Raw genomic sequence first — 26,383 nt, 5'->3', positions numbered from 1 at the left:
TAGAATAATAAACTATAATTATAAAATAACAGTAGATCAAATACAATTATTGAACAACAGCTTACATTTCAATTGGGAGACTTGGGTGTTTCATTTTTCTGATTGGCTCCACTGAAATTGATCATTAAGTTATGATGACCACGATTAATAAACACGTTAGCGGTAACATCGCTAAACTCTTCAATATATTATTATTAAATCCCTACGAATATATAGGCTTTTTGTTGAAGATAATGTTTTAAATTAACCTAAATAGTTTTTTCTAAGTAGTAAATAAACACCAATCAGAAGCCACGCTCCTGCGTGTTGCTAGGCAGATTATGTTAATATATGCAATGCAGCCTTCTCTGCAGCTACCATTCTGAGGTAAGAACAACTTGTACGCTTTCCACTAAATGTAAGAAAACTAGGATTTGCTTCACGACTACTTATGTAGCTCGACTGCTCGGTAGTCTTTCTGTTAATATACATTAAATGTGCGGGGTGTTTTGGCGCATTTGTACCGGTAGAAAATATATGTTTTTTCTTTGGGTCTCTTCGGATGTGGTTGTTGTTGTTAGTCCCACCCAAAATGGAGCCCGTTCTTCCTTGTTAACGGACCCGAAGGGCTGGGCTCAACTAGAATGGGGGGACGGGTGGGTCTATCCAAATAATTCGGGCTTTTATCGCTTTAAAACCACTTGTGTTAAAAATCTTAGAATGCGGTCCGCTTCCTGCTGCCTGACAAGTTATGTTTAGCTCCAAGGTCGGCCTTACATTGGGACTATATGGCCGTAATGCTAATGTTGCGGTGCAGTAAATGCCCGGGTTTCTATAGCGCTGTTTTTTGTGGTATGGTCCAGTTGGGACTGAGAACCTGCGGGGTTAAAATAGGGGGGATTGCATTTATTATTGATTATACCAACTAGATTTCTGAATGAGTTTACAGAGTCGCGATTTTTCCCGGTGGCTTTTGTGCCGACATGCGGTTGTATTTAGACGCCTTTTCCCGGGCGGCCTCGTGAGCAAACGTTAACCGCGTTTTCCATTGTACCCCCGCTGAGAGTCTGGTCCTGTGTGACAGCTGAACACGAAGTGACATGCTGCTTTATTTTGGCTTGCATGTCCTATCAGCAGATTATAGCTGTGTCCTGAGACCCAAAAAAATCTGTGTTGCAGATTGCACGTGGGGTTGAATTCAGTGCATCTTTGCTCAGAGATGGCTGCTGCAGTGCCTCAGTGTTGCAGTCAAACAGCTGTTCAGCGTCGAGTGCATAGTATGACTTTGATAAAGCTGTAACAGTAGAGGCTCCGTCATCCATTCATGTGATTAATTCAAAACCATATGCACATTTCTACAGTAACCCCGCATTTTCTTTTAAATCTCATAATGTTGCGCCAGGATTTCTGAGATGATACATCACCTGGCAGTCTTAAATGCCTATTAAAACTCAGACATCCTTATTTTACTTTGTGTCAGCTGTTATCACCATGGTGCATTATCATTATTTAAAAAAAAAAAAAAAATCACCCCCAGTCCTCTTGTCTGTGTTTGTATTACAGGCGTCCCTGGCTGCCTCAACAAGCGCAAAGTGATAGGTGACGTGGTTGGCAACAGACCTGGCACTGTGCTGCCATGGAGACCAAACAGGAACCATCCGCTGTGTGGAGTCAGACATCTAACAATGATTCAGGCAACGGCACACAGGTCTGAACTGTCCGTGAAGTGCTATATTTAGAGTCATAAGCAATAGAGAAGGATGCAGTACATCTACATACATCAGAGGACATTTTAAACATCTCAAAATTTGTCTTTCGAACACGCTCACCAGGTATTCTCTTCTGTAAACTGACTGTAGTTGCTGCTAAACCTCAAAAAATCACTATCTACTTTTATAGTTATAGCTAACAGAATATAGTGGGATTTCCAAGTAATGGTTCCTTACTCTTTAAAGTGCTCATATTATGCTTTTTGGCTTTTCCCCTTTCCTTTATTGTGTTATATATATTTTTTGTGCGTGTTATAGGTTTACAAAGTGAAAAAGCCCAAAGTCCACCCCAAAGGGACTTATCATCTCCAACAGAAAACACTGTTCACAAACGGCTCCAAACAGCTCTATTGTAGTCCAGCCTTTACTTCCGTGACGAACGTGCGTCGTCACTTTGTAACAAATGTTATAATGCTCGCCTAGCTCCTAGCATGGCACTCCCTCATACTCTGCTTCTGACTGGCTAGCAGTCCTTACTGCACATGTGCGACTCCCAACAAAGATGGAACAGAAGTGAGATGCCTAAACCTATTCTGGTACAACCTCTTAATACAATTATGAACCTGAAAATGAGCCTAATATGAGGTCTTTAAAAGGACTTGAGGAGGACAAAAATGCATATCCGCAAAAATCATTTCACTCACACATACTATGTTAATGTAGGATTCATGGGGGGCGAGTCCCAGTCAGAGAGTGTGATGATGATGATGATGATGATGATGCTGCTGCTGCAGGTGGCTCAAAGCATGTTTGTCTTGTGAACATTTATTGCAGGTGCATTTTGAAGGCGGCACAGTGGCCCAGATAGTGTACAGTGGCGATCAGGCGGAGCGAGGACAGCAGCAGGTGGTTTATACAGCAGACGGGAACTCCTATACCTCTGTAGAGTCTGCAGAGCACACGCTGGTTTACATCCATCCTGCAGACGGCACTCAGGTAAGAACGGATCTTATTTAGAGCGGTGATATTTTCAGCTGATATTTTAAAGTGCCCATATTATGAAAAAATCACTTTTTCTGGGATTTGGGGTGTTCTTTTGTGTCTCTGGTGCTTCCACACACATACAAACTTTGAAAAAAATCCATCCATGCTGTTTAGAGTGAGATACGGTTTCTGAATGTGTCCTGCCTTCAGTCTCTGGGTGAGCTGTTCAAAATCGGCACGGCTTGTGACGTCACAAGCCGAAACGAGCAGGCTAACCGCAACCATTAGCTCGTAGCGTTAGCATGCTAATGCTAGCATGCTAATGCTAGCATGCTACCTCGTTCTCAGTAGCAAAGCACTGCTACAACACACACAAGTTCACCATAATCTACAAAAGAACTACTTACATGTGCGCCCTCATTTAGAAGTCTCCCAGCTAATCCTGCCTTGTAACTGACCGAAGTTGTAGAAACAGCCTTTCTTTTACTGTCTATGGAGCTAGCTAGCTGACATGATCTACATCTGAGCTACTGGGCATGTGCAGTGCAATCAAAGATAGTACAGAAGAAGAAGAAGAAAAGAGGTCTGACTCTGTAGCTAAAACAGAGACCAGCTGAAAAGAGGATCTGCAGCAGTGAGAGAGAGCACTGCAGTACAACAAAAATATGGTGTTTTTTGAAAATTAAACCATGTAAACCTATTCTGGTACAACCTTAAAATACAATTATGAACCTGAAAATGAGCATAATATGGCTGCTTTAAGAACTTCCATGACACAAGAACAACATACATTGATGGGACGAACCATAGTGACCCTGGCTGTTATGGTAAGGTCATCTTGGCCCTGTTTGTAATATTTGATTAAAACCATTTGAAGAGTTTAAAAAAGAGTTTAATATATTTTCACTTTCTTTCTTCAAATGTCCAAAGTGCACGTGAATTAGTATGTACAATTCATAGCATGCACTTGGCCCTGCAAGATTTACTCACAGCTCTGTGTTAAACGTTTCTTTCAGACTGTATTTGCTGATCAGCCCCAAGTGGCTTACATTCAGCAGGATGGTACAACGCAACAGGTAAGTTTACCACGTAGGCTACTGTCATGTCATTACCTACAGTAGCTGTGTACCACCTGTTTTTATTTTTATTTTTATTTTACCTTAAAGCAATGTAATCTCATTGGTAGGTCACGGTTTTGCTGCCCAGTGGACAGAACATGAATGCTGCCAATCTGCATGTTCTCAGTAATGTAGCAGAGGCTCCCCAGGCCATCCTGGAGACAGTTTCCCAGGTGAGGACACTTTGTTTGTGTTGTTTACCTTACCAAACAAGTGAATAGCGTTTGTCTTTTTCACATTTTAACACACAGTCATAGCAAAAACAGTGGACTCTGTGCAGTTCATATGTAATTTACATTGAGATATTTGTAGTGCAGATACAGTATAACGGCATGTAGGGTTGCAACGGTATGAGCTTTTCACGGTACGATAACCGTCTCAGAATATATCACAGTTTCACGGCAGTCCGTATTACACAATTATTATCATTAGTATCAGTTACAGTGAACCTTAAAGGAATGAAAACAGAAATTGTTTTTTAGTTTAACAAACACTTTATTATATTTGAAACTTGAAGTATGTGTAAAAATTCTCCCTTTTGAAAAGAAAGTACATTTTTCAATACGGTAGATAAGCAAATGTAAACCGCATGATAACCGTCAAATTTTCATGTCATGCCGTGAAACTGGTATATTGCTGCAACCCTCATGGCATGTGCTCTATGATACACAAAAATAATCTTCAGAAATATCACAGGTGAGCATTCTGAGATTTAGATTTTATTATTGCAAAGAGTTGCACACATCTGGTTGTGCAAAACTATCCAAGGCTACATTTATTTTCCCTTCATATACATTTTCCTTGCATTGTAACATGTGAACAAGCCTGAAGATGAGAACTTCAAGATAAACCGAACACTCTTAAACCTGTGCAATGATCAAACACACACACACACACACACAGGAGCAGCTGTCCGTGTCCAATTCGCTCCCCTCCTCCATGGCTGACATGGCGGACCCCCCCAGCAGTCCCCTCGGGGCCACAGACTCCACAGACGATTCTGACGAAGATGAGGATGAAGACTCTGAGATGGATGACTGGGAACCTCGTCAGCCTCAGTCCTTCAACCCTCACAGCCTCTGTGAGTAGGGATGCTAATTTAGGCTGATAGCTGACCCTTGTTAACCGATCAACCGAACTGTTAACCCTTGTGTTGTCTTCACCGTCGTCCATCAACTTCTCATTCCGGGTCAACATTTTTTCTTTTTTTGGGCGCTTTTTTTTCTTCTTTTCAACTTTTTTTTAAATTGATGGTCAATAAACCTAATAAAATGACATTATACCTACTTTTTGAGTTAGAAAAAAAGCAGATATTATGAATTATTTTGACTAATAGAATAGTTAAGATCAGAGGATGTTGAGTGAATCACTGTCTGGTTTATGTCAAAGTTTGGTCAGAATGCTGTTTTGAAACCATTTAAAAAATTTTTTTTTCAAATGCCATGAAATTAAATAAAACAACCAAAATTCAGTGGAAGTAATCATAAATCTTACCTGTGAAGAACATGGATGTATATGTTGTATGGGTTCCATACAACGTACATGCATGCATCCAAGTTATTTTGGGGCAATTTTCTTGTTAAGAAACCCATATTTCTGATTTATAAAAATCTTTGAAAACGGGTCAAATTTGACCCGAGAACAACACAAGGGTTAACAATACAAACTTTATTCTTAATTCGTCACATACACACAGAGTACAATGTGATCGTGAAATTCAATTACTGCATTTTAAGTTGTTAACCCTGCAAGTTGGGGTTCAGTGTCTTGCTCAGGGACACTTTGACATGTGGCCGGAGGAGCCTGAGATTGAACTCCACCTCCGAGCCACAAGCCACCCAACCGTTAACCAAAAACCAGGCAACAAAGTCCCAGATCACTCATCCAGGAGGGCTCGGACCTACTTTTCATGTTCCGTGGACAGCTGCGGACATGTACGGGTCGCGCTGCCACGACGTTCCGTGCAATGTCTTCAACACATGTAGCCACTTTCCTGGAACCGCTTGCGCGACCGACACAAGTCCACAACGGCCTGCGGCGTGTATGTCTGAGCCCGTCTCCACCGCGTTCACCTGCTAGTTTGCCAGCTGTGTGTCTGCCTGGCGTGCTCTGTGTAGAACGGCAGATTTAACCCGCCGGTCCTTATCGATATAGTGGCATGTGTCACGTAGCTCTCTGCTGTGAGCACCATCCAGCACAGAGCTACGAGCAAAAAAAAAAGAGCTTAAAACACAACTTAATGTAATCAATTATCAGTTAAGAAATATATTATATAGCCTAGTTTTCTTTTACAGTGCATTTTACAATTTGAATAATATTGTTTTAAACTGTTAACTAGGGCTGCAACTAACGATTATTTTCATAGTCGATTAATCTGTCAATTATTTTCTCGATTAATCGATTAGTTGTTTGATCTATAAAAATGTCAAAACATGGTGAAAAATGTGGATCAGTGTTTCCCAAAGCCTAAGAGGACGTCCTCAATTGTCTTGTTTTGTCCAAAACTCAAAGATCTTCAGTTTACTGTCACAAAGGAGATAAGAAACTAGAAGATATTCACATTTAACAAGCTGGAATCAGAGAAATCTTATTTTTTTTTTAATAAAAAAATGACTCAAACGATTAATCGATTATCAAAATAGTTGGCGATTAATTTAATAGTTGACAACTAATCGATTAATCGATTCATCGTTGCACCTCTACTGTTAACTAGTCTATATCCACGACGTTCCACTTCCGGGATTGCTCCGGTGCTGCCGGAATTTCCGCCGTATGTCCTCCTTTTCGGCCGGATGTCCATCACCTTCCTCTCTCTTTGTGTTGGCGTTCTAAACTGCGGTGGATTTCTGAGGACTATGGTTAACTGCTCCTCAGATCTCTGCAGGGTAAATCCAGACAGCTAGCTAGACTATCTGTGTAATCTGAGTTTTCTGTTGCACGACTAAAACTACTTTTGAACGTACACATGTTCCACCAAAACAAGTTCCTTCCCGAGGTTTAGCACCGCCCAAAATGATTGTGATTGTTTTAAAGACATGCCAATAAACCAGAGCATGTTTTTCTCCCATCCTGGAATGCCGTGTGGACTAGCCAGACCCTCCTCCGTTAATTATTGACGTCCCTTTCTGTGAGTGACGTCGTGCACAGTGGTAACACAGCCGCCTGGTCTGTCCCGAGTCACTCGTGTGGAGCAGACAGCAGAGGATCTTGAGTCTTGACTGTGAAATGATGGTCTATTTAATACACTCAGCTCACTGACTTGGCATTGACCTGCCAGTAGTTGTTTTTTGTTTTTTTGCTGCATTTCTAAATACATACATGTTTTTCTTGAGAAGCAATTTGTGTTCTAATTTGCTTTCAAGTCACAAATCTGCCAAATTAAAAATTCATGCAGAACAGGGGAAATGATTGTAGCTCATTAAAACCATGTCATGTCCTGTGGCTGTGGACACTGTTTGAGTTGAACAACACAACAAATGAACAATTAGACCTCATTCATTTTATACACAGTATCTTTGGCGGTGATTTGTGTCTTATTGATCTCTCTTAGGGTGTGAGGAGTGTAATATTGCCAACCCGTCTGTGTGTCTGAAGCACGGCCCTCTGCACCCCATCCCCAACCGGCCCGTCATGTCCAAGGCCCGGGCCAGTCTGCCTCTGGTCCTCTACATCGATCGCTTCCTGGGCGGGGTGTTCTCCAAGAGACGCATCCCAAAGCGCACACAGTTTGGTCCTGTGGAGGGACCCCTGGTTCCTCAGAGTGAACTGCAGGACCACTACATTCATCTCAAAGTAAATCGGCCATTTGATTGCTATTGGGTTAGGGTGATGTGTTACGCTGCACTGAGTATAATGCACTGGTAACTAAGTACATATACTCAAGTACTGTACTTAAGTACAAATGTTGAGGTACTTTTCTTTTCATGCCACTTTCTACTCCACTACATTTCAGAGAGAAATATTGTACTTTTTTCTCCACTACATTCATCTGACAGCTTTAGTTACTAGTTACTTTACACATTAAGATTTCTGCACACAAAACACATGTAGTTTATAAAATCTGATGTTTTATTATAAAGTAAACTAGCCAACAATATAAGGGCCTACAAGTCCAGCTGAAATTATTAGACCATTAAACACACAACTGTTTGGATCCTTTCCACTTTCTAAACTGGGAGGAGTTTTCCTCATCGAGTACTTTTACTGTGAATACTTTAATTACATTTTCCTGATGATACTTTCAAACTTTTACTTCAGTAACATTTTTAATGCAGGACTTTTACTTGTAACAGAGTATTTTTACAGTGTGGTATTAGTACTTTTACTGAAGTAAAGGATCTGAATACTCATACTAAAACAAACACCAATCTCCTGCCATCTTCTCTATTAAGAGAAGCCCTGCTTGTTAAATGTGAGGAAGTGATAAAACTTCCAAATCCAAAACTGTCTTTGTCTCCCTTCTCGTTTTAGTATCGTTAGAAATAAAGTAATCACAGAGATGTGAAATAATTGCCAGCAGCAGTGGCAGCAAAACTGTCCTGTCCTGTTAGTAGTGTCCTGAGGAGTGTCCCGGGACAGTCAGACACTGTCCTGTACACTGTCCTGTGACTCCCAGACACTGTCCTGTGACTCCCATGACTGTCTCAGGACAGTCAGACACTATGACTGTCCTGGGACAGTCAGACACTGTCCTGTACACTGTCCTGTGGCTCCCAGACACTGTCCTGTGACTCCCATGACTGTCCCGGGACAGTTAGACACTGTCCTGTACACTGTCCTGTACACTGTCCTGTGGCTCCCAGACACTGTCCTGTGACTCCCATGACTGTCCTGGGACAGTCATGGGAGTCACACTGTCCTGTGACTCCCAGACACTGTCCTGTGACTCCCATGACTGTCCCGGGACAGTCAGACACTGTCCTGTGTCCTGTGACTCCCATGACTGTCTCAGGACAGTCAGACACTGTCCTGTACACTGTCCTGTTACTCCCAGACACTGTCCTGTGACTCCCATGACTGTCACAGGACAGTCAGACACTGTTCTGTACACTGTCCTGTGACTCCCAGACACTGTCCTGTGACTCCATGACTGTCCCGGGACAGTCAGACACTGTCCTGTGACTCCCAGACACTGTCCTGTGACTCCCATGACTGACACTCCTCGGGACACTACTAACAGGACAGGACAGTTTTTGCTGCCACTGCTTCTCATCATTGCTTTACAAACAGCCAGATGCAAAGAGGGCAACATTTGTAATTCTAGTGTTCTAACAAAGAAACAAAAAAGGAGTTTATAGTTTTAGTTAAGTTGTATAGTAAAGTGTTGGGTAAGTGAGAACTAAGGGAAGCGTTTTTGCGTGGACAAGCATGTGCAGTCTAAGGTTGCACTCTCCCAGCCTGATCTCTAACCAGATGTCTGCTGGTTGTCTTAGCTGTGCATGCTGGATGCAGAGAAAGATGGAGAGAAGTCTGATGACACGTGGCTGGACCTTTCCGACGAGGACAGCTGTAACTGGATGATGTTTGTGCGACCGGCTCAGAACCACCTGGAGCAGAACCTGGTGGCCTACCAGTACGGCTCGGAGATATTTTACACGTCCATCAAGAACATCCAACCCAAACAAGAACTCAAGGTTTGTGTTGGTCATTTCTCCTGCTTCATGTGTAGTACTGAATACTTTCCCACTGTGTGAAATAAGTGATGAAACAAAGTTTTAACTCCTGTGTTGTACCTGCACAGCAGACAGGCAAAGTAAGTGACTAGCTAGTGAGGAAGTTCAGTTCAGTCAAACTCAAATATCTAGTCATTTAATAGCCGGGGGCCGTATTACAGAAACTTCCTGTCTTAAGTCTTAAGTTGACATAGGAAGAGTCTAAAATAGGATTATACCCAATTTGGTATTATAGAAGCAAATCCTAACAAACTTTAGGAATCCTATCTTATCTCAGGTTAGGAATACTCAAATATGTCTAAATACTCACTCCAACATTGGTTTTCAACTTTTATGTCTGTTACCTAGCAACTGATGCTACACTTTGCTACACTTTCTCATCTCACCTAGCTAAACAACTTTGCACTTGTTGTTTTTTCTCATTGAAACATACTAAAACATACATTGAAAGGGATGCTTATTTAGATTTTGATTTCTGGCCGACTCTCGTTAACCGATCATTAGCTGGTGTCCAACAAGCAGCTAACAGAGTCCGGGAACCTCTGTTAGCAGCTTGTTGGTCCCAGGCTTGGACACGCTTTCTGCATTTTGGTCTGCGGACAGCTGTGGACTTGTACCGGTCGCGCAGCCATGATGTTGTATGCATGCATTGTCGCGGACACGTGCAGCCATTTTCCCTGATTGGAACTGCTTGCACGTTCGCGCGATCGGTACAAGTCCGCGTGTGTGTGTGCGTGTACGTGTGCGTGTGTCTCACCAGTCCCCATCGATATTTTGGACAGATGCGTATGAAACGTACTTACCCACACCATATTGCAGTATGTTAAATAAGGATAACTTGAGCTGTAATATAATGTTAAGAAACATTGATTGTGTACAAGTGATTTATTGACCTTTATTGCAGTCGGTTGTGAGAGCCACGAACTTAGCAGAAAAAAAGAGTTGTCCTAAAGTTAGTAGAGTTTATTTAAGATTTTGGGAAGTTAGGATGCTTGTGTAATACACTTTTCTTATCTTAATTAAGGATGGCAACATTGACGTGTTCATCTGTAATGGCTTTTTTTTTCTTCCTAAATCATGGTTACCAAAAACAGTTAAGATCTTTCTGTAATACGGCCCAGATATTCTTCTCAGGAGGTGGCGGAGACAAGCCACAGCTGAAAAGGGAAAGTGAATCAGTCCCAGTAAATAAAGGACATCTGAGTAGGCTATAATGTAATATGTAAGTGGTGTATTTTATTTTTAGTTTTTTTTATATTTCCCTCTGCAGGTGTGGTATGCGGCATCATATGCAGAGTTTGTCAATCAGAAGATCCACGATGTTACAGAAGAAGAGAAAAAAGGTTAGTCCCGTACTTAGCTTAAAGGTGCTCTAAGCGATGTCACGCGTTTTTTAGGCTACAACATTTTTTGTCACCAACAGCAAACATATCCTCACTATCCGCTAGCTGCCTGTCCCCTGAACACACTGTAAAAAAATAATGCAGTCTCTGTAGACAGCCCAGGCTCCACAAACAGCAACAAAAACAAACTGTGCCAACCTGCACCACCAAACATAACAAACAGAGTTCCAGCCAATAACCAACAAGAAGGATTTGGGGGTGGGGGTTAGAACATGGAAGGGAGGAGGAGGGGACGGGATCAAGGGGGTAAGCCTCTCTCCACAACGCGTACCTCCTATGGCGCCATTTTGATGCTACCTAGCCCTCACCTCCCGTTAGCATTCCATTGACTGCCATTCATTTTGGCGTCACTTTGACAGCGAATAACTTTACATCTGAAGCATTTAAAGACTTTATTTGTCCATTGTTTATTTCTAAAGAAACAACAATGTATAAAAGGCTCCATTACCTTGTACCTAACGTTATGGCTCCGTAGCAGACGTTTTTGTAAAAAAATAGGCCAATCGATTGTGTCATAACCACGCGACTTACTGTCGCGTAGTAGAGGAATTACCTTACAGTACAGAAGAAGCTCGCAGGCAGTTTAGACTTATATTAGCTGTTCAAGTTTAGTTACTTATGTTAACTAGAATTTTAGTTAGCAATAATTAGCCAGTGTCCATGTTATCTCCTAACATATACCTACGCTCTCTCCGTCTCTGCAAGACTGGGAATGATTGAGATTTCTCTTGGCACAGCTACCAGAAGACTTCCAACTTTCAGACAGGTTGCTCACGTCACATTTACGTCTTCAAGCTCAGTTGGAGGCTGCGCAGTAACGCTCAGCCATCACAGGAAAAGTACTTCTAATGGACTTCACTGGTCTCCGGTGAAATCTATGGGATCACTTGGTCCATTTCTTTTACTGTGGACGGGATGAGGAGGAGGGAGGGGCGGGCTAGCCTCGTTTTGTTTGACAATACTTCGAACGTCAACAAGAAGTGACATCGCCCAACATCGCTTAGAGCACTTTTTTAATATCAACACATGTCTCAGCCCTGCTGTGATGTGATGTGTCCCATTACAAATCCCAACAGTAGTAGGTCCTCATCCTCACTTTCTATTGTTCCTTCTTAAAACCTTTTCTGACTGTGATTCCCTCAGTGCTCCGGGAGCAGGAGAAGAACTGGCCTTGTTATGAGTGTAACCGCCGCTTTGTGAGCTCTGAACAACTGCAGCAACATCTCAACATGCACGATGACAAAGTAAACTCTGTTACCAGGTAAAAAAAACGTACCTTATTTTACATTTTCTCTTTCCTTTTTCTTATCACATGAAAGTCCAAATGACCCGTCCACTGTGTATTTCAGATCCAGAGGCCGGGGCCGAGGCAGAGGCAGGAGGAGATTTGGGACAGGAAGAAGACCGGGGCGGCCCCCTAAATTTATACGCTTGGATGCACCTGTAGACGCCGGTGGGGACAAGACAGTAAGGGACACATTCATTTATGCTTCTGCGTTAAATCGACGCGTGGCTACGTACGTAGGTACGAGGTACCTGTGGCGTAGCCTGCAGGCTAAAAAAATTTAACTTCACGTTCGCGGCGACGCACGTCACTTGGCCGTGGCTTGGTAGCGTTGCATTTCCCCCGACTCATTACCTAGTTCTCCTTCTCCATAAACAACATGAAATCAAGGAGAGGGTTAACTTTTCCTGCTCCAGATTTCCCACCGTGGTCAGAAAGAACAGAGGAGACACTTTGTTTCTCTCACTAAGTCTCTAGAGTCGCTACTCGCTCCGAAGCTAATCACCATCACTCTCTAACTCGCTCTACCAAACACTCCCCACACTTCCCATAAATCAAGCTTAATATGTGCTGTGTTGTTTAATCCACTGGTTCCCAACCTTTTTGGTCTGAGGCCCCCCCCCACAGCCCTGTCAGATGAACTTCTGTGACCCCTTCGTCAATTAAAAATGTATGTTCCAAATGTATAACGCTATTCATTATATAAAGTGGATATTGTCAATTATTTCATACAATTGAACCGTCAATATTTAGGTTGGTTTGGTCAGCAATCGTACTACCACAAGCCTTCTAGGCCACTGCTACTTGGAGTGAAGCTAACTGTTTCGACCATAAATCCATTAGCTTTACTTTAAGCCATTACTTTTAGCTAACTGTTTCAGCTGTTAGCTTTTTTTTTAACCATTTCTCCATTACTTCAGCTAATCATTCAAAGTGTTTAATTATTACTTATAGCTAGTTATTTCAACCATTTATTCATCACGTTTAGCTAAACGTCTGTGCTCGCTTGCTAACTCGTTTTTTACATTCTTACATAACTGCAACATGTGGTGTTCAGGCGTTACAGTTGACTTCATGTTAATATGTGGATATAGCCTGATGTCATCATACTCAGATTCTAGTCAGAATATGAGTCTGATACTGCTCCATTGGGCTGTGATTATGGGGCGTGTTTCAACCGAACCAGGAAAGAAAATGCCTCTGCACTCAATTGGATAGACCTCCAACCAATCAGAGCAACGGAGACAGACGTCACAGAAGCTGCAAGTCAAAGGCAGGCTTTGTCAGAGCCAACGGCTAGAGGCGGCAGTTTCCGTGTCATGCGGACCAGTGTGGCAATGTGTATACATACGTGTAACCGACGCGATGGCGGAATCTACACATCTCAATTCTCCAACGGCAGCCATCTTTGTTGTAAACGAATTCAACCCAAGCGCTCTTTGGTGACGTGGTTGATTACGTTACTGTTGATCATCTGCCGTCATCGTATAAAGCCCGCCCTGACAATTTGATTGGTCCGAACAGCTCTTGTTCGAGCATAGTTGCTCCACAACGGATCAAGTCCAGAGCAAACTTCGGCTAAGTTCGGCTGGCATCCAGGCTAATGTGGATATATTCTTCCAATCAAATCATAATTTCTATTTTTTTGTTATTTTAGTTGAGCTAAGATCTTTCTGCGTACCCCCTGGTCACTGCAGAAGTATCCCCTGGGGTATACTTACCCCTGGTTGGGTATCACTGGATTAAGTGATTTGTTGACTGGCTTTGAAAAATTGTAATTGACCTTTTTTTTTTTAACCTTTTTTTTTTTTTTAACCTTTTTTTTGAATCAGGAGATGATGGAACTGACAGAGAAGGCGCTGGAGGAGCGAGCAGAGGGAGCTCAGAACGGGCTGAAGGTGATGGAGTCGGAGGCCGGGGCCGAGGCCGAGTGCCAGCTTCTACCTCCCGCAGGAGAACCAGAGCCAGAGTCGGCCACCCCGTCCTCCAACACGGTCCTGTCAGTCCCACTAAAGGAGGACCCTGCACACAGCAGCCAATCAGACAGCCACCTCACATCTCAGGACATGCGGCGCGCCAAGAGGATCCGGGTAAGACTGCTGCAGTCGCTGAGATGTAGGGGTGTGACGAGACGCTCGGTTCACGAGACCACACACCAGATTGGGTTACACGAGAATGAGATGAGACGAGATTTTAACACTATTTCTTTGGGATATAACAGTTTTTTTAATTATCTTTTTAACAACAATCTAAACATACAGCTTGCAAAATGAACATTTTTACATATTTTAACTGATATTGCAATTGTGATATGATTCACGACATTGGAGGGAATGATCATTTTTGTATCATTCTTTTCATTTTCATTGAAAAAAAAAAAGAAAATATATATATATATATATATATATATATATATATATATATATATATATATATATATATATATATAAATGATGATTGAAGTGTGTACCACAATACTTAATATTAGAATGGTTTGACACATATTTTGCCTTTAACAAATATTGCGCCCCCCTGCGATTTAGATATTGCACTAGTTCATATTGCGATTTCGATGAAATTGCGATTAATTGTGCAGCCCTACCACCCACCCAAATAAAAATCAAGAAAAGATGACACAGTAACTACAATTACCATAGGCCCATCATACACGTCTCTCCCCAGCACAAAGCTTCTTAGGAGCCCTCCAGAAAGCTCTCTGGTACTTTCCCCATTTTCCCTTGTAGACATCCAATCTCGGGTCCGTTTCAGAAAGCAGGTTTAGTGAAAACTCTGAGTTTGTTAACCCTGAGATGAGGGAAACTCTGGGTTTTCCGTTTCAAGGTAACTTAACCTCATAGTCAGTTACTATGGTAACTGAGTCTGTGAACCTAACCTGGTTGGGAGCAGGTTTTCTTCAAGAAACTCAAGGTTTCTTCTCTCTCATTTCCTCATTCATTCATTCAGTCTGTATCAGGTGCATTTTAATGCAATTTGTTATCTGCATGAATAAAAACGTAATAAATAAAACTTATTGTTAGGCAGATTATAAAACGTTTTTTTCTCAAACATGTCATGTCCTTTTGTCGACGATCCCGTTGATGAAAAAGCTGTATTACTTCACAGACAGTTAACGTTGGGAGATGATGATGATTGTGACATGCTTTAACATCCCAGCAGATTCTTTGTGTCGCATTACGTTTTTTGCCAACGGCATTTTTCTTTATTGGTGATGCGGATCATACTGTAATAGTAAAGCCACTGTAGCCGTCAGAAAAGTGTTCTGTTAATGGTCATGGTGCTGCAGGCTCAGAATGGGATTAGTAGTAGTTTACTTTTTCGCCCGCCGGATTGCACCCAAATGAAATTAAAGGTGTAATACAATTCCAGTTTTCACCAGTAATATTATAAGTTAACTGTGATTAAATATGAAATTAATACACTGTTAATGTCAATTCTCTCTCTGTTGCAGCAGCAACCGCTGTCTTGCTTTTTTGCTCATGGCTCCATTCGTACTGCCTTTTTATTGTGGTGGTGCACGTGCGTAAACATACTCGGAGTTCTCATAACATACCAACTCGTATCAGCTGTTCTGGAACAGAAAACTCAGTTTCCCATCTCAGGGTAAATCAACTCAGAGATCAGGGTTAGACTCAGAGTTTGTTAAACCTCCTTCCTGAAACGGGCCCCAGGCGTGCGTGCGTGCGTGCGTGCGTGCGTGCGTGCGTGCGTGCGTGCGTGTGTGTGTGTGTGTGTGTATGTATGTATGTATGTATGTATGTATGTATGTATGTATGTATGTATGTATGTATGTATGTATGTATGTATGTATGTATGTATGTGATTTTCTCACAGTGCTTACGTTCTAGCGCACAAACAAATAACCATCAAACACTCAACAGATAATTTTTGTGGGAAATCTTCTCTTTCGAGGTCAAAGCCAGACTGCGTCACGCTGGCTGCTGCTCTGCACTTTGTGTACTGATATCGCCGCGAGACAACTTTTCACAGAGAAATATCGTCACATTTTAAATTTTTAATATCGTCACACCTCTACTGAAATGCAACAGTGTTTGAGATTGTTATTTGGTGTCATAGTGGCCATGATTTTGCTTTACAACAGTGTGTGTCTCTCTTCCTCAATGCGTGCTCCCCTCACAGATGGATGTGCAGGTAGGTAGGACCTGGAGGATGGCAGAAGATTCCTTTTTGTCATTTCCCACGGTGTTAATGTTCATGTGACATTTCAGGACATGCCCCCCCTCCTGCACACTCCATTGCATCCATCAGCCTCTCCCCATGTCTCAGCAGATCCATGTCAGTCAACACTGTTGGGTGGTTTTCTGACAGCAGTTCATCTCTCTCTTTCTTTTCCATGGCAGAATGCAGCGCTGCAGCACCTTTTCATCAGGAAGAGCTTCCGTCCTTTTAAATGCACCCACTGCGGCAAGGCCTTCCGGGACAAAGACAAGCTGGAGCAGCACCTGCGGGTCCACGGCCGCGACGCCTACGCCTTTTCCTGCCACATTTGCAGCAAGAGCTTCATGAGTGACTCGGCCCTGGAGGACCACCTACTGGTGCACACGGAGAACCGCTCCTACTCTTGTCTCTTGTGCCCAGAAACCTTTGAAAGGCTGGACCTGCTCAAAGACCACGTAGGGGTGCATGCTGTGGAGGGCTGCTTCACCTGTCCTTCCTGCAAGAAGACATTTACTGACTTCATCCAGGTTAGTGATGAATGTCTCATAATCCCTGTTCACACGGGATTAGTATTACCTGGTGACCTTTAGTCATTTGTAATAATTACGGAGGTTGTCTGTGATCTTAATCCCATGCTTATTGGCCAAGTCTGTAATTTGTCAAGTAAAAATCCCCCGTAAGACCTACCATATTTCGCCGAACACCGAGGTCCTGTGATATCATTTTTTTCATGGTTTTTGTTTCCTGTGCGCCTTTTTACCTCTCTCGCAAAAGACGGACGCTGACTTTCACGGCCAACCTAGTCTGGACCACTGTCTGACTGGAGACCTCTGTCCCCGAGTCGACGCGCTCCCCGCTGATGATAGGCTATGCGACCCAAGTGCGGTGCGGAGGCCTCGCCCTGGCCGCCCTCCTTGCGCCTCCGAGGCAGCCAACTCTCGGTTCAGATATGTCAGTAAATACGCTTATCCGCTGCGAATGCGCCACAGGAAACTCCGATGTGGGGGGTTAATTTCTAAATCACACAAAGTCCCTAGATCAGTGGTTCTCAAACTTTTTTCAATAATGTACCCCTTTTGAATTGTTTCTTTAAGCAGAGTACCCCCTAATAATTTTCGGTAGAAAAAAAAGTGTATATAAACAGGAACAGTACAGCGCTGTCAGCGATAGATGGACTAAACAACAGCCTTGTAACTGAAAAAAAACAACATTTAAATGCTAATGAGAAAAGGAGACAGAAACTGTAAAAAAGACAAAAACTTGGAAAAAGATGGTAGAAAGAAGGAAGGAAGTAAGGCAAGAATAGGTCAAAATAGTATCAAAAACTTCAAAAACAGTGACATAAGAAGAAAAAAGTGAGAAACTTGTAAAAAGTAGAAGGACAGTAGAAGGAAGGATGGCAAGATTAGGTCCAAAGAAGGTGACACAAATGTCACATTTTTGGTAGGAAAAAAAAGTTTACATAAAGAGGAACAATGTTCTGGACAACAGCCTTGTAACTATTAAACATTTTGTTAAATATCTCATGTACCCCCTGCAGTCCTCCAAAGTACCCCTAGGGGTACGCGTACCCCCATTTGAGAAACAGTGCCCCAGATTATGCTAATCCCGTGCAAATAGGGCTTTACAGTGATTTGGCCAGTTAGAATTAAGCAAAGGAAGAGTCCGGGTTAAAGCGTAACTCTCGCCAAAATGCAACCTAGGGTCTTTTTGTGAATGTACCCGAATCAAACTTTCGTTTAAAAGCATATTTAGGACGAAATCGCTACTTTTAAGATTTACCGTATTTTCGTTTTTCGATCAAATGGCCTTTTGAATGGGAGTAATAGGGGCACTTTAATGCTAGCCTCAAAATAGCTATTTTTAAAACACTAAGAAGGCTCGACGCAACAAACTTTGCTCCAAGTATGACCAGGGTCTCTACACCTTAACGAAAGCATTGACAACATTGTTTGTGTACCCAGAGTTTACTAAAAAAGGTTTTGAGCAACTCACTCACTATAGCGATAACAATATACAGATGTTTTTCCCCATCGACCAATCGATTGGTTGTAGAGTAGGTCGAATTTCAGTCGAGAGAAGATTTTCTTTGGTTGTATCACTCGGTTTTCAGACTGCAAAATGTTCTCTTCCTTAGGTAAAGAAGCACATACGCTGCTTCCATTCAGAGAAGATCTTTCAGTGCCCAGACTGTGAAAAGGCCTTCTGCCGGCCAGACAAGCTGCGTTTGCACATGTTGCGCCACTCTGACCGCAAGGACTTCCTGTGCTCAACATGTGGCAAACAATTCAAGGTGAAATGAAAAGATGGAGGATTGAAAGATACCAGTTGGCAGTGTTAGTTAATAGATATGTGAGTTCTTATGTGACAGTTTTTTTTCCCTGTGACATTAAGAGGAAGGATAAGCTGCGGGAGCACATGCAACGCATGCACAATCCCGACAGAGAGGCCAAGAAGGCTGACCGAATCCACCGCTCCAAATCCCTGAAGCTGAAGGTGCCCACCACCGACTTCGAGAGCTTCATGTTCAAATGCAGAGTGTGCATGATGGGGTTCAGGCGCAGAGGAATGCTGGTGAGCAACAACTCGCAGAAAGCTTTTTATTTTGTTCCCATTGAATTCCAATACACGTAGCTTTGTTTTCCTGGTTCCAGGTCAATCATTTGTCCAAGCGCCACCCAGAGATGCGTATTGATGACGTGCCTGAGCTCACGCTGCCAATTATCAAGCCCAACAGGGACTACTTCTGCCAGTACTGTGACAAGGTCTGTTTTCCCCCAGCCTGTCATGTGTTCAGTGAGGTTTGGAGATGGCTTGGCATGCTGTTTTTTTATTTTTATTTATTTATGTAATGATTTCAGAGTGCAATCCTGTGTTCTGCATGGATGTTTATGCTTTGAATCAAACATGCAAACTTCTGCTTTACCTCAAACTCTGAACCTGAGCTTTCAGTATGATGTTAAAGGTTAACTTCAGGTTTTTTTTTTGTTTTTTTTAACCTGGACCCTATTTTCCTATGTTTTTGTGTCTTAAGTGACTGATTGAAAACCACAATCTTTGAAATTGGTCCAGTATTAAAGGGGAACTATGCAGTTTTTTTAGCTTAATTTACCTTAACTGAGCTTCGGAGTCATTGGAATGGTTAGATGACTTTTTTCGAGTTGAATGGTGGTCGTCTCGCTCCCCCCTAGTGCCTGTGAGCTGAAAAACCACCCTTGCAACTTCAGCGTCAGGAAGTATCGCGTGATATCAGGTCTCGCGATGTAACGAATTGCTTCACGGCGCTGCACACATACGCCCATTCAGGAACCGGCTAACAAGGTAGCGATGGAGTTTTTCACACTATCGTCATGGCTGAGCTGGCAAAAAAGAAACAGAAAGCTAGGAAAGCATTGTCGGAGGAACAGAGAAAGAGGAAACGGCAGACTGACCGAGCGAGGAGTCAGACACAAGTAAACATAGGAGCTGCCAAATATCTATTCCGGAGCTGTAGGGGGAGCTCTATAGAGAAACCTGCGAGCAAAAAGCGAGAAAACAGCAAAGAAATGGCCAAAACTGCATAGCGCCCCTTTAAGCAAGAGAGCGGTGAAACAAGCTGCTTCAACAATCACCACTCTGGTTTGGTTGAAATAAACCCTTAATTCGCCCATTTACATGTGAAGATATGCAGGCTCTATGCTCGCTAAAAGTGTTGATTATTTAAATGGAGTCTGGTGAGTTAGGCTAGGGTTAAACAAAAAGGATCTTACTCTTTAACAAAAAAAGCTCTATCTCTGTAGGGATCCTTTCCATAATGTTGTCAGACACTTAAGAATAATAATCTGAGCCGGTCAGCGGCAAAACGAGCACTTTTAGTGGATGGAAACTGACAATGCGCATTTGTCCTATAGGGTTACATTGCCGTCTGGTTCACGACTGCCGGTTACAGTGTTCTTGCTCTTTACTGGACCAATTTCAAAGATGTTTGTTCACATCAGTCACTTAGACACCAATGCATGGGGAAAAAAAAACTAGGTTGAAAAATACCGAAATGACCCTGTAATAAAACCATCTGATTTCATCTCTGTGCAGGTGTACAAGAGTGCCAGTAAGAGGAAAGCACACATACTGAAGAACCACCCTGGGGCAGAGTTGCCTCCCAGCATCCGTAAGTTGCGTCCGGCTGCTCCTGGTGAGCCAGACCCCATGTTGAGCACGCACACACAGTTGACTGGCACCATCGCCACTGCACCCGTCTGTTGCCCACACTGTGCCAAACAGTACAGCAGCAAGGTTGGTATAAAGCTCTGTCTAAATATATTCTAAATATCCATACAGAGAATGACTCTCTGTGTTTGCAGTAATTCACAATTCTATGCCGTGTCTTCCTGGACAGTCCCAGACCCCAACTGATAACTTTTCTGTGTGCTCGTATCTCAGACTAAGATGGTTCAGCACATCAGGAAGAAGCATCCAGAGTTTGCCCAACTGGCCAACACCATCCAGGCCCCTCTGACGACAGCTGTGATCAGCAGCGCTCCTGCAGTCATCAGTGCAGACGGCACTACAGCCGAGGCTGTCGTGGTAAGAAAGGGCTACAATCCTGTTCAGTGGGTGTTAATCGCTAAGTGGATTTCTGAAAATTAGCAATACATAAACCAAAAAGTGGTAAGAGCAAATAGGAGTGGGGGAAAAATCGATACAGCATAGTCGTGGCAATACTGTATTGATACACGGAGGCCAAGTATTGATCTTTTTTTATGTAAATGGCACATGAGTATATAGGTTTTTGACACTAGAATAATGAAATGATTTACTTTTTCGGTCCACAAGATGGTGCAGTTGAGGGTTTTTTTTTCTTCTGGATAATATACATGTTGACAAAGTTTTCCTTTGGGGAAATAATTTGAAGTTAGGAAAAAATTTAATATTGCAGTATATCACAGAATATGTTTAATATCACAATAATATATCGTAGGGCCTCTGGTGATTCCCAAGAACAAAGCACGTAAATGTAAATATTATAGAAAACTGGACTCAGTGCAGGAGAAGTAAGAAAGAAATAAAGAAAGAAGAAAGGGTCAACTAATATACACCAGATATAATAACTTTGATTAATTTTCTCCACAGACCACAGATTTGCTGACCCAGGCCATGACGGAGCTTTCTCAAACACTGACCACAGACTACCGCACAGCGCAGGGAGACTACCAGAGGATCCAGTACATCCCCGTGTCCCAGGCGGGAGGCAGCCTGTCCCAGCCGCAACACATCCAGCTGCAGGTGGTGCAGGTGGCTGCGGTAAGATCCAGGATCTGATCTAGGACCCAGATTAGTTTTTTTGTTTTTAAACTTATTTTTATCCCTGGATAAGCTGACTGAACATTTCAATAACTTCCTGCTGGACAGTCACAGTTCTACACCTTGACAGCTGCGAGCTGCCTGGTATAAACCACACACTCAAATGAATAGGTTTTATATATAGAGCTAAATTAGACAATGAGTCGATTGCCAGAAAATGAATTGACAACTATTTTGATAATAGACTAATTCTTCTAAGTCGAGTTGTTCAGCAAAAATGCCATCGGTTCTCTAGTTCCAGCTGGTCAAATTGATATCGTTGTAAACTTAATATCTTTTAGTTTGGGGACGCCTGTTGGACAAAACAATTTGACTGATCCACCACTGGCTCAGGGAATTTGTGATGAGTTTTTTTTCCCCCTTTATTTCTTTGATGTTTTATATGTGTAAGTAGGATTTAAAATAACCCGCCAGCCACTATGAAAATTCTGGAAAAGTACAGCTTTAGCATGTAGGTTTTAAACATTTAAACCTTTTTATTTCCTGCTATATATTTTTTAAAATTTAGTATGCAGGTACAATAGTTAAAGTATTTTGTTATGGAGAAAAACAAATATCACAATATTTTTGAACAAATACCTCGATGTCGATATTTCGGCGATATTGTAGGGTTGACAATTGGTCCTTTCACAAAATATGGACACAATGAGATTTTAGATAAATAATCATCAGAAATGTGGATACAATGACTAAGTCGGTAAAGGCAAATAACAGAACAGCTAGAACAGTCTGGTAAGTTCAGAAAATGACATCACTTTTCTGTAACGCAGCCTTTAAAAGCAGGAAAAGACATATTACGATATCCAAAATCTAAGACGATATCTAGTCTCATATCATGATATTAATAAAATTGTCAACATATTGCCCAGCCCTAAGAAACCGTAACACATAGTTATTTTCGTCTGTGCTTCACAGGCTTCCTCCCCACATTCCCAGCACCCGACAGTAGACGTGAGCCAGCTGCATGACCCTCATGGCTACAGCCAGCACTCCATCCAGGTCCAACACATCCAGGTCAATGAGGCCTCAGGCACTGGACAGGGTGCCACTCAGGTAAACCCTCAATGCTCTTAAAGGACAAATCCGGCGCAAAATGAACCTAGGGGTTAATAACACATGTGTACCGAGTCGACCGTTCTCTGAGATATGTTTTCATGCTAATCGAATGTGACCAGTTTTAGCGCAAACCGCTAATTAGCTTATAACGCTACTCGTCAGGGCACTGGTAAAGTAAAAAGAAATCGCTATTTCTATTCCACTAACAAGGCTCAAAATAGCACCACACTTCCACGGTAGCATAATGAGGGTCTCTACATGTAAACCGAAGCATTGAGAACTTTGTAAGTATACAGACAGTTTATTAAAAAGATAGTTTATAAAGACGGTACCGTTCACCTATACAGGCGGGCGCCATCTTGGGAAACAGTCACGAGCCGAACACTGTGCATGAGCTATGTTACTGGTTACCGGTTAAACGGCGTTCGTCGTTCGACTGTGGAAGTGTGGTGCTATTTTGAGCGTTGTTAGTGGTATAGAAATAGCGACTTCTTTTTTTTTTATCCGTGCCCGACGACTAGCGTTATAAGCTAATTAGCGGTTTGTGCTACAACTGGTCACATTCGATTAGCATGAAAACATATCCCAGAGAACGGTCGACTCGGTACCATGTTATTAACCCCTAGGTTCATTTTGCACCGGATTTGTCCTTTAATGAATTGATGAATAATCACACAATATACCACACATAATAACATGTAATACCACATGTTGTGGGCCCCATAATGTTAAGCTTGATGATAACAGAATACTTGTATCTCTTGACTCTGTTTGTGGTCACCGGTCCAGCCTCTAAGCCCCTCCTCCCAGCAGCCCAGTCAGGAGCTGAGCCCCACCCAGCTGACCCCCGTGACATTAGCTCAGAACCACAGCCTGCAGAGCAGCAGCACCCAGCAGCAGCAGCAGCAGCAGGGGGCGGTGCAGCACGCATACATACCCGGGAACTGGAACTACCGCGGCTACTGTGAGTCGCACACATGCTCCCATATCCACCAGTCAGATTCCGTATGTTCTAATGGTTAAGGGTTGGGCATCGTTTTGATTTGAACAATTCTTATTCCAATCCCGATTCTTCCTTTTGATCCCGGTTTCTATCAATTCTCGATCCCGGTTCTTTGTGGTGTGAAGATGAAATGGGTCACATGCTTATTTCTTTTTTTAAGATAATTTTTTGGGCATTTGGACAATTGAAGGCATGAAAGGGGAGAGAGAGAGGGGGGAATGACATGCAGCAAAGGACCGCAGGTCGGAGTCTAACCTGGGCCCGCTGTGTCGAGGAGTAAACCTCTATATATGGGCGCCCGCTCTACCAGCTGAGCTATCCGGGCACCCAGACATGTTTATTTCAAAGATGAGTGGTTTACAGTTTCACCGGGCTTTTTCAACGTAAAATAAAGCCACACTTTAGAGCGCCGCTTACTGTGCTCCATGGCTGCAACACAACAAGCGCCTGGAAGTTGCTGCGGAAAACCAAAATTTGCCCCATGTTAAATTTGGAAACGATGATCGGATTCGAAACCAAAATTTTCCAATCGATTCCAAGTTGGAGCCGCTTCTCGATTCCCAATCTTATTGATGGTTCTGTACCGGATGACTGGCTCTCAGGTTAACATGTGAACCTTTTTACTGTGGCAGCGTCTGAGATCCAGATGATGGCTCTACCTCACGCGCAGTATGTGATCGCTGAGGCCAGCACACCTGTATCTGGAGTCAACAGCAACCAGGTGAAAACGGTGAGTGAACGCTGTGTGATACACGTTGGATGAAAGTGTGACGTACAGTTGGCTCTGGTTTAGGAAATCCCTGTGTTGCAGTTTGATTTTTTTACACCCACGTTAAAGGGAAGCCTTATAGATGGGGCAGCTGAAAGTGTCACACATCCTGACAACAGATCTAAAGGTTTAAAAATGAAAAGTGAATACCTATCCATGGCTACATGCCACATGGATATGTAGTAAAAAAAAAAATAAGATCCTGAAACATAAGACCTGGATGGGACACCCCTGTTACAACAAATAATCTTAGGTTGACGAATCTACAACCGTGAAAGGATTTTGCTGCACACCAGAAACTTCTTTAATTTTTTTTTTTTTGTTTATATCAGCATTCTGTATTCCGTGTCTTCATCTAAACCACATACTGTAACTCTTAAGTTAAATAAGTTGCATAAAGCTTGTGGCTCCTTTATGTCACATCTGTGTCCTTATTGATGAGTGAGCCTGATGAAGTAATTGTTGCTCTGCGTACACATCTTTTAGAAACTTTATTGTTAGGGCTGAACACTTTGGGGGGAAGAATCTAATTGCGATTTTCCTGCCAGAATTATGATCGGAAATGTTTTTTTTGTTAGCTAAATATTGCACCTTCTACGATCATGTTAAATAAAGTAAAAAAAGATAAAGGAAGATCCACTGAAAATAGGACATTTCTGTAAACATTCTGTGATATGTAACATTATTTCATCATTCATCTTATGAAAAAACAGTAGATATAATAATGAAAAGAGGAATAAAAAATGTTAAACCAAATGTTACACCAAACATTCAACTAAACATTGCACGTTTGATGAATCGCGGTCTTCACGATTAGCTAGTCGCATTCTTTCCAACCGCGATTTGAAAACTATTCATCTGACAATTTGATTGGTCCGAACAGCTCTGGTTCGAGCATAGTTGCTCCACAACGGATCAAGTCCAGACCGAACTTCCCGACCTCAAATGTTGTGGGCGGGGCTAAGTTCGGCTGGCATCCAGGCTAGTGGCTTGCGGTAATGAACTGAACTTCCTATTTGTGGAACTAAAGGCCTTCTCATTCCCGTCCCGCAGACACACTACGTAATCTCCGAGGGTCAGACTGAGCTGGATACCAAGCAGACCGGTCCCCAGAGCACCACCCAGGCCCATGCTGAACACCTGGAGCAGCAACCGGCCAATCAGCAAGCCACCACGCAGTACATCATCACCACAACCACCAACGGCAGCGGCGCTAGTGAAGTTCACATCACAAAACCCTGAGGTGTGTAGCGATGAGCTCTGCGGACCCAGCACAGACCCGCGCACTGACCCTGCATGTTTACCTCAACAGCTTGTATGCACATTCATGAACAAAGCCAGTCATATGCACATGGACACAGACTTGTGTACATACAGAGCTGGAACTGGGATGGGTTTAAGACCAGCACAGTTTTATGTGTCTGTAAAGTGTTAAGACGTTGAATGAGCTGTTGAGTTTCAAGCTGCCAGAACTTTGTGAGAAAATGAAGTTAGTAGAGAGAAAAATGCAAAGTTTTGATTTTGAGCAGAATATATATATATATATAAACCACGAAAAGCTGAACACTTGTTTGAAGCTGCTAAAAACAGGAACAGTATATCAAATACAGGGTTCCTGTGAGCCTTTGGAAAGTATGGACGACGGCATACATTTTAAGGTCTTACTGTGTGAGCTAATGGAGCGGTGGAAAAGTTGTTTTTGCTCAGTCCTCATACAGGTTTGAATGCCCATTTTACGTATTTGTAAAGTTAGACATTTCTTAAAGTATAGTATTTGTTTATGGAATTCTGGAATAAAATACAGAACTGAAAAAAATATGGAAAAAAATACTGTATTAAAACAGTCATGTGGTTGGCGTTCCATAACA

General features: G+C 42.6%; 1 protein-coding gene across 6 annotated transcripts; it reads left to right on the top strand.

The window, feature by feature from the left end:
- The first annotated feature begins 299 nt into the window (after window positions 1-299).
- On the top strand, window positions 300-26,052 carry prdm10 (PR domain containing 10). Of its 6 annotated transcripts, none has more exons than XM_036001411.1 (24): window positions 300-366; window positions 1,553-1,687; window positions 2,523-2,684; window positions 3,689-3,748; window positions 3,859-3,963; window positions 4,694-4,871; window positions 7,341-7,582; window positions 9,223-9,423; window positions 10,733-10,805; window positions 12,009-12,126; window positions 12,215-12,332; window positions 13,983-14,240; window positions 16,309-16,320; window positions 16,530-16,874; window positions 18,485-18,640; window positions 18,742-18,921; window positions 19,002-19,112; window positions 20,419-20,619; window positions 20,767-20,910; window positions 21,457-21,627; window positions 22,603-22,740; window positions 23,533-23,707; window positions 24,379-24,476; window positions 25,569-25,812. In XM_036001411.1, the coding sequence occupies exons 2-24, from the start codon at window positions 1,616-1,618 to the stop codon at window positions 25,755-25,757; spliced, it is 3,507 nt and encodes a 1,168-aa protein (XP_035857304.1). In that variant the 5' UTR covers window positions 300-366; window positions 1,553-1,615; the 3' UTR covers window positions 25,758-25,812. The 6 variants fall into 6 exon arrangements, with proteins under 6 accessions (XP_035857304.1, XP_031142859.1, XP_031142860.1 ...); XM_031286999.2 differs by having other exon boundaries at window positions 311-366; window positions 1,543-1,687; window positions 25,569-26,052; XM_036001410.1 differs by lacking the exon at window positions 300-366 and adding an exon at window positions 381-397 and having other exon boundaries at window positions 1,543-1,687.
- The last annotated feature ends 331 nt before the right edge of the window (window positions 26,053-26,383 follow it).

The sequence above is a fragment of the Sander lucioperca genome, chromosome 5, assembly GCF_008315115.2.
Source record: "Sander lucioperca isolate FBNREF2018 chromosome 5, SLUC_FBN_1.2, whole genome shotgun sequence".
NCBI classification, from domain to species: domain Eukaryota; kingdom Metazoa; phylum Chordata; class Actinopteri; order Perciformes; family Percidae; genus Sander; species Sander lucioperca.
The sequence above is the reverse complement of the archived record's forward strand: the minus strand, read 5'-3'. Positions and strand labels throughout refer to the sequence as shown.

Excerpts from the sequence above, each read along its gene's own strand:
- prdm10 (XM_031286999.2), top strand. The coding sequence starts at position 1,616 with ATGGAGACCAAACAGGAACCATCCGCTGTGTGGAGTCAGACATCTAAC. Across the intron at positions 2,685-3,688 it reads ATCCTGCAGACGGCACTCAG|ACTGTATTTGCTGATCAGCC; the intron begins GTAAGAACGGAT and ends CGTTTCTTTCAG. Across the intron at positions 3,964-4,693 it reads TCCTGGAGACAGTTTCCCAG|GAGCAGCTGTCCGTGTCCAA; the intron begins GTGAGGACACTT and ends ACACACACACAG.